This window comes from Vigna unguiculata, chromosome 2, assembly GCF_037176805.1.
Source record: "Vigna unguiculata cultivar grain cowpea cultivar isolate G323 ecotype 2 chromosome 2, ASM3717680v1, whole genome shotgun sequence".
In the NCBI taxonomy this organism is placed as follows: domain Eukaryota; kingdom Viridiplantae; phylum Streptophyta; class Magnoliopsida; order Fabales; family Fabaceae; genus Vigna; species Vigna unguiculata.
Window position 1 is genome coordinate 31,318,938 of NC_140793.1, and position 8,249 is coordinate 31,327,186.

General features: G+C 30.6%; 1 protein-coding gene across 1 annotated transcript; it reads left to right on the forward strand.

The window, feature by feature from the left end:
• The first annotated feature begins 2,296 nt into the window (after positions 1–2,296).
• On the forward strand, positions 2,297–8,011 carry ROT3 (Cytochrome P450 superfamily protein). Its single transcript, XM_028059032.2, has 9 exons — positions 2,297–2,799; positions 4,736–5,060; positions 5,160–5,309; positions 5,536–5,817; positions 6,981–7,070; positions 7,189–7,267; positions 7,353–7,459; positions 7,558–7,685; positions 7,784–8,011. The coding sequence occupies exons 1-9, from the start codon at positions 2,588–2,590 to the stop codon at positions 7,872–7,874; spliced, it is 1,464 nt and encodes a 487-aa protein (XP_027914833.1). The 5' UTR covers positions 2,297–2,587; the 3' UTR covers positions 7,875–8,011.
• Positions 8,012–8,249: the final 238 nt, after the last annotated feature.

An 8,249-nucleotide genomic window follows, 5' to 3' on the forward strand; every position in this document is an offset into this window, starting at 1 on the left:
TTCTAATTTCAGTGACCTAAAATAGTGTCTTTAGACATATCTTCTATTAGACATATCTTCTGGAAGAAATTTATGTGTGAAAATATCATTGTTTTTTATACATTAGTTAAAATAAATATGGAGAATGTTAATCAGAGCCTCCAGGAGCAATTATGTTCAGGAATAATTAATATGCATTAATTCTATTATTTTTATATTAAAAGTTAGAATAATTAACTCTATTAATTAAAATAATTTAAATGCATATAAAAGATATTTTAAAAACAAAAATAATCTTTGAATTTTGAAATTTGAAATTTCTAACTTCATGATATAAAATAAGTATTTTGAATTCGTAAGGTATTTGTTAAAAAGCAAAAAAAAATTAATCTCTAACATAATTGCTAGTTTTATGTATTTATAATTAATAGTTTCATTGAAATATTGTTTACTTTTTTTAATACAAGAGATTTTATTATTAAGTTAAGATGGATGTTGCAGAAGATTATTAGAAGTTAAAGATACGAAACTAAACGAAGTTTCACATTGATACTTTCATTTTTTTTTTTTTTGTAAATTTTTTAGATGTTTAACACTTTTTTTATTGGTTATTTTTATAGATTTAAATTTTGTTATGTTTAATTATATTTTAATTTTTAACAACATTAAAATATAGCTATTTTATTATTTAATTACTTTTTAACTTTGATTGATGAACATTAAATAAAATATTAAACACATCATACAACACTTATGATTGTTTTGTCCTTTAAATTAAATAAGGAGAATGCTAACTAGTGTCACTGGTTAAGAAATACTCAATGCTCATTGGTTTCATCACTTTTACATTGAAAACTGAAATAATTAAGTACATTAATTAAAATAGTATAAATGCATATAAAAATTTTATAAAGACAAAAATATCCTTTTAAATTTGTAGACAATAATTTTCTAATACAAAACAATAACTTTGAAATTTGCAAGGTCTTTACTCAAATTGATACTTTAGTTAACTGTTTTTATTTTTTATGTTTAACACTATTTTTTTTGCTAGTTTTTTTGTTAATTTAAATTTTCTTATGTTTAATTATATTTAATTTTAACAACATTAAAATATAGTTATTTTATTATTTAATTATTTTTTTAACTTTTATTGGTGAGCATTAAATAAACTATTAAACCTACATGCAAAATACTTATGAGTATTTTTGTTCTTTAAATAAAATAAGGATATGGGTTGAATTCTATAAAAAAATACATAGGTAAGTGTAATATTAAATTAAATATGACATAATCACTATTAATGTAATTTTATTTTATTTAAAAGATAAAACTATTCATAAGTATTGTACATGTGGGTTTCATATTTCATTTAATGTTCATCGCCATTAATGTAATTTTATTTTATTCAAAAGACAAAACTATTCATAATTATTGTACATGCGAGTTTCATATTTAATTTAATGTTTATAGATAAAAGTTAAAATATAATTAAATAATAAAATAACTATATTTTAATATTTTAAAAATTAAATATAATTAAACATAAAGAAGTTTGAATTAACATAACAACCAGCAAAAAAAATAAAAAATTAGTGTTAAACATTTAAAAGATTTATAAAAAAAAATAAAGTATTAATTTTTTTGTAAAACTTAAAGACATACCTTTTAAAGGTTTACCGTCTTCATATTTGAAACTTTCACCTTGAGTGACTCTTGAAGTGCCACCAGAGATATTTTTTTTCTTTTTAGTAGAGACTTAAAATTTTCAAAGTCATTCTTTTGTATGTTATTGTTTACAAATTTAAAAGGGTATTTTTATCTTTATAAAATTTGTTATATGCATTTATAATATCTTAATTAATGTATTTAATTATTTCAACTTTCAATGTAAAATTGAAGAAACCAATGCAAATTAATTTTAGCATTCTCCATAAAATAAAATTGCATTAATAGTTATTAGGTCATATTTTATTTAATATCACACTTAATTATATAATTTTGTAAGATTCAATATATATTAATTTTTTTTAATCAGTGTTATTAGAATATCCATTAACAAGACTGATCAAATAAAATTGTATTAATGATCATTAGTTCATATCTCGATTAATATCACAATTTATTATAATTTTTTGTAAAATTCAATCTCCATTAACTATCCTTAATTATTGCCTTATCACATCGGTTAACAGGACAAAAATAAATAAATTGTTTTAAGTATTGAACAATAATTAATGTTTTCATGAAAGAAACAATAATTAGGAAGTGAGTGATGAGAGGAGAGAGAGAGAGAGAGAGAAGTAATGGCATGAGAGTAATATCCGTCTGAATTGAGGGAAGACAGAATAAACCAGCGTGGTGCATTAGGTGAACCCAGTATGGCCATCTCAATAAATGATTGTTTTTGAGCCCTAAATTTTCACTTTTCACTATCCTTCTCTCTTTCTTTTCTTCTCTTCTCTTCCCTTCTCAATCTCTCTCTCTCTCTTCACAAAACAAGTTTCTCCTTGACTCTAACATTTTTACCTTTCTTTCTCCCTCTTTTTCACCAACTGCAATAAAACATCTCTAGCTGAATCAGTGGTGAAGGGTGGTTTTTGGGATCATGGAATGGATGATAGAGGTGTGTGTTGTGATTGGCATGTTGTTGATGAGTTGGTGGATTCTACTATATGGCAAGAATGATGAGAAGACGGTGGGAAAAGGCAAAGTCCCAAAAGGAAACTCTGGTTGGCCTTTACTCGGAGAGACCCTTGATTTCATAGCTTCTGGTTACTCTTCAACCCCTCTCACCTTCTTCGAAAAACGCAAGTCTTTGTAAGCTTCTATCTCCACCTTTTCATTTTTTCCATTTCCATCCTTTTCATTCTCCACGACACCACTGACATGCATGTCTATCTAATATGCTCTCAAAATTCCAATGCTTTTTTCTTCTTCCGTGCATGTCTATCTAACATGCATCCTCATTCATTTCTCAATTTTCGAAACTCAATGTTCTTTCCGATGTTTGTTATTCTGTACACACACACACACCCCCACACCAAGTAACCAAGAAAATTAATCATGGTATCCACCGGAACCATATCATCTTCCTCTCTAGTAGTCTATTCCTTGTGAAGGCCCAATTTTTTAAGATGTCTAAGGTCCTTTACGATGTTCGCATGTGTTTGTTTGTGACAATTTTGTCCTCCTGGCCCACATGTTAGTTAAGAACTATTATAGTTCAAGTTGATGTTCGCTGATGGAGTATTCTTTGCCTTAATTAACATTTTCGATTTAAGTTGATTCACACAATTTTCTCCCCTAATCCATATGGATATACAGCGACCATAAAATGTTTACTTTTTTGGCCTTTTGTTTTAAAAGGTATCAAATAATTTCTTACTATTTTCTCTCAATTTCTCATTCGATATTCGAATCTATTTGGTTTTGAGAATATTTTCAAAATATTTGCTTTAAAAAAATATAAATAAGTGCGAGATTTTGGGGAGGTGTTTTTCTCATTTTAAAAAACAAATATACTCCCAAAAATTAGCGTTTTTTTAGGAGGGCAAATGATCTTTCTCTTTTTTACGATTTTTATTCCTCATTTTTCAGTTTCTTTTTAAATTGAACAACCTTTTTGTTACAGAAAATAAATACTTTCATCTTAATAATATAATAGATAAATGTCAAGTGTTAAATTATTATTTTTTAAATAATATAAAAATATTTAGTCATATTAAGGCTTTTGATAAATTTTATTTTTTTTTGTCTTAGTAAATTCGGTTATCAAAACATCCATTTATGTATGAATATATAGTTAAGTTTTGAGCAACTGTATCTCCTTTTTAAATTTGATTTAGTTTGCAGTTTTGAGTTTTAAAAAGATAACTTGTGATGTTTTTCATTGGCACCCTGTTGTAAATGAACAAACTAGCGATACCTGGACTAAGCTTTGAGTTTTTACTGATAAATGTATCTATATTTAGCTTTGTTCGTTACGACCCAGAGGCGAAGGAATAAGAGAGGATGGAAAACAGTGTATATTGAGACCACTATTTTCTTTGGAAAAATCACGAAACTAATTAAGGAACGAAATAGGATTTGGTTTCCTTTAAAATCAGAAAATGTGTCAGTAAAAAAGATAATATCTTTGTCGTGTTTGTATATTTTCTCTAGTATAACAAGTTTCCAGGAAGAGAAAAACACACTGCGTTCAAATTTTGACACGTTTTTTAGTCATTTTGTGTGTGTCTTTCTCGTACTATAGAAATTATCGCTAATAATGGAGAGGATACACACACTGATGTTTTTTTATGTAAATTTAACTGCTTCAAGTCACTGGAGAAAGTTTGACTTTTAGAAGAAGGAAATTGAAGATAGTGCTCCATGTTTATGCTACCTTGTAAAAATTCAACTGGATTAGTGTTATCAATGCACCCCCGTGATCTAATAATAAATGTGCACCATATTGTGGTCCTGCTTGCCCTCACATAGTCTCGTTCTTAAGAGAGAAGGGCACACATTTTGGAAGAAGAAAAGAGCAGAAAAAGCCTGTTTCTGCAGTAACTACAATAGCTATATAGTAGATTGCCTCTTGAACCGTGTGGAAGGGAATGTGATATATTTTGATCCTTGCCTCCCACTGTATCTATGAGCACCAACTATACATACACATTCTTAGCCTTCCCTTAATAAATACTGCTATAAAACTCAGAAAAAAAGCAACAAGGTGTTTGTGTTATATGCTCAATTTCTATTGTGTGTGTAGGTACGGGAATGTGTTCAAGACATGCATTTTGGGGAGCAATGTCATAATATCGACTGACCCGGACGTGAACAAGGTGGTTCTGCAGAACCACCAAGCCAACTTCGTCCCTGCTTATCCAAAATCAATTAGAGAATTGATGGGAGAACAATCCATACTCAAAATGAACGGGACCATGCATAAGAAAGTGCACACACTCATTGCAGGGTTCCTCCGATCCCCACAACTAAAAGCTCGAATCACCAGAGACATTGAACACACTGTCAAACAATGCTTGGCATCTTGGACTTCCCACCAACCAATATACGTTCAAGATCAAGTCAAAAAGGTTTCTTCTTTTTCATTATTTGCTCTAGCTCTTCTTTCTTTCCCTAACCCCTTAACACTTTCTCTAACCTGAACCTTTTCTTTTGTGCGTGTATGCCAGATTACATTTCCTGTTTTGGTCAAAGTTCTGATGAGCGTTGGTCCTGGTGAAGAATTGGACTTCCTGTATAGAGAGTTTGCAGAATTCATCAAAGGCTTGATTTGCTTACCCCTCAAATTTCCCGGAACAAGACTATATAAATCCTTGAAGGTCCCATAAACTTTGCCTAACTATATTATTTCTGTTATTGTTCTATGTTTATAGAATAAATAATATATATACATGACGGCTCAAAAGCTTTTTATACCGCGTTTTTAAACTATCATAACGTTGTAATATTTAAAGGAAATACGTCTTATCTGTAATGTATATAATAAAAAAATTATAATAAAGTTATAGTTTTGTTATTATGTAGTCATGTGTGTGAACTGTGCAGTCGAAAGATAGGATGGTGAAGATGGTGAGGAAGATAGTAGAGGAGAGGAAGAAGGTAATGATAGATAATGATGCAGATGACGAAGGTGATGCAGTGAATGATGTATTGGACGCACTATTACGAGATAAGGGTGATTCCAGCTCAAGTGCACGCTTGAGTCCAGAAATGATTAGTCAAAACATCATAGAGATGATGATACCGGGGGAAGAAACGCTTCCTACAGCTATGACCATGGCCCTCAAGTTCCTCAGTGACTCTCCTCTCGCTCTATCTAAACTTCAGGTTCGTTCAAAATCAATAACATGCTACGTAAATAAAATTTTACTATGATGTTGTAGTAAGACAAAGCTGCGGTACTATGATAAAATGAATAAAACGGAAACAGTTGGTAGTTGCGACTGAAGATTGGTGTGGACCAGGATTTTCTTACCAACTGGTTAAACCAAAAAATAAATTCCACAAAGGTAAAACAATTTGTTAAATTTCATCCAGATAGTATGTTACATTGAGTTTTTTTTTTTTTTTTTTTTTGGTTTTGTGAGGGTTGGAGAGAAAATAGCGTTATGCCCTAGAACGGTTTTTGACTTGTCTAAGGAGTCGCTTTCCGAATCAGCACTCTAAAAACTCACACGAGGGAGTGTGGGCCTCACGTCGTGTGTGAGAGTGGTTCCTGGCCGTACGATGTGTTGTTGATGTGATTTTAACTCAACGGCTGAAAAAATAGGTCCACGAATTGAATTTCTGCCGCCAAAGGACCCATCTACTTCTGTCACATTAACACAGAAACTGCTGCTGCTGCAGCAGCTTTTCTTAACGAAAAAACTTAAAAGTGATTGATACATTGTACTTAGTTTCTTAAATGAAATATGAAATATAGTTTCTAAAGTAATTATTCTGAAGTCAACAATCATATCATGCATTCAATGATGCTATACAAAATTTACACTGTTCATCCATTTTAATTAAATTCATTAATACGTATTCTCTCTTGACTTTTATGACGACATGTGTGATCCCTGTTGAGTACTCATGCCCCAGCGTTGGCAAATGCCACATAAACTATAGTACTTGTACTTCATTCATTTTTTTTATCTTTCTTTTTGTCAACTTATATTTCCCTTAAGTTTTTATACCTTTCTTTGTGAGTTCATAAGCCGGTATTTTTTGAATTTGGATTTTGTACTGAATTTATTTTATTGTTTTTATGTTGTATATTTAAAATATATTGATGGATATTGATTTTGATATTTTAAAATATATTAAATTTATTTTTAAAGTGTTAATATTAATGTGCAGCAGAAAACAATAATATAAAAGTTAAGTAGAAAATTTGAACTCGAAATTAAAATATTTTCATATTTCACGAGGTTTCAACAGTGAATTCTGAAGTTATTGGCTAATGTTCGAAAGGAAGTTTTATATTTTGGTTAAGCTGATTTTAACAGGAGGAGAACATGGAACTGAAGAGGCTAAAGACTAATTGCTCAGAAGATTATGCATGGACTGATTACATGTCACTGCCATTTACTCAGAATGTGAGTCTCTAACGTTTAGCTACCACATGCAAAAATCAGATGATAATAACACATAATAATTTTTCCTAGTATATGACATTTTCGTTCATTGTTTTGTCTTTCATTTCCTTTCTTAAAGGTTATCAGTGAAACTCTCAGAATGGCCAATATCGTCAATGGCATTTGGAGGAAATCGGTCAATGACATAGAAATTAAAGGTGGGTTATTTACAAGAGGAAAATAGTATTGTATATAGAGAAATTAAATTCTAATGCATGCAGTTTCGTCATTCTGCATATCCAGGGTACCTGATTCCGAAGCACTGGTGTGTCATGGCATCTCTTACCTCGGTTCACATGGACGAGAAGAACTATGAAAACCCTTTTAAATTCGATCCATGCAGATGGGAGGTGAACTTCTAAGTTCTAAAGCCATATCTCACCATGTTTATTAAGGAATATTTAGTTCATAATTACATCACTTTTTCTAATGCTCAATTTGGTTGCAGAAAATTGGAGCTGTGGCTGGTTGCAACAGCTTTGCCCCATTTGGCGGTGGAAATAGACTATGTCCTGGATTAGAACTCTCGAGGCTCGAACTCTCTATTTTCCTTCACCATCTTGTTACTACTTACAGGTCAGAAAAATATGACATATGTATAAATTGTTTAATTGATAATCGATTATTTTAGTGAGTTATTGATGAGTAAATTATTGGTTTAAATTACCATGCAGGTGGGTGGCTGAGAGGGATGAAATCATATACTTTCCAACTGTGAAGATGAAGAAGAAGCTCCCAATTAGCGTGCAAGCCATTAGCACTTGATCAAGAAAATGGAGAGAGACGTATAACTAGTTTACTGTGCTTGGTTATGTTAACCTATAGGGTAAAATATTGAGATTAAAGTGCTGTATCCATCACAGAAGGAGTAGAATGAATAAAATTAAGTGGCTTTCAAATAATACTTATCTTAAATGAGACTCAAATACTGTTTCCCAGAATGATAGATATGTAATTAACATAAACGAAAGTGAAGAGAAGAGACGAAGATGGTGGGCTTGAAGAAAATGGGATAATGCATTATTGTGTTAGCTGTTAGCTGTTAGCTGTTAGCTGTTATGTCACATCTGTTATGAGAGGAGAAAGGTACCTGAATTGATTTTGGAAAAGAGAAATTTATGTGAGAATGCAAGGGTTGTG

Bases quoted from the DNA above. Each gene is read 5' to 3' on its own strand.
- ROT3 (XM_028059032.2), top strand. From the start codon at position 2,588: ATGGAATGGATGATAGAGGTGTGTGTTGTGATTGGCATGTTGTTGATG. The intron at 2,800-4,735 runs GTAAGCTTCTAT...TTGTGTGTGTAG, and splicing joins TTCGAAAAACGCAAGTCTTT to GTACGGGAATGTGTTCAAGA. The intron at 7,268-7,352 runs GTGGGTTATTTA...CTGCATATCCAG, and splicing joins CAATGACATAGAAATTAAAG to GGTACCTGATTCCGAAGCAC.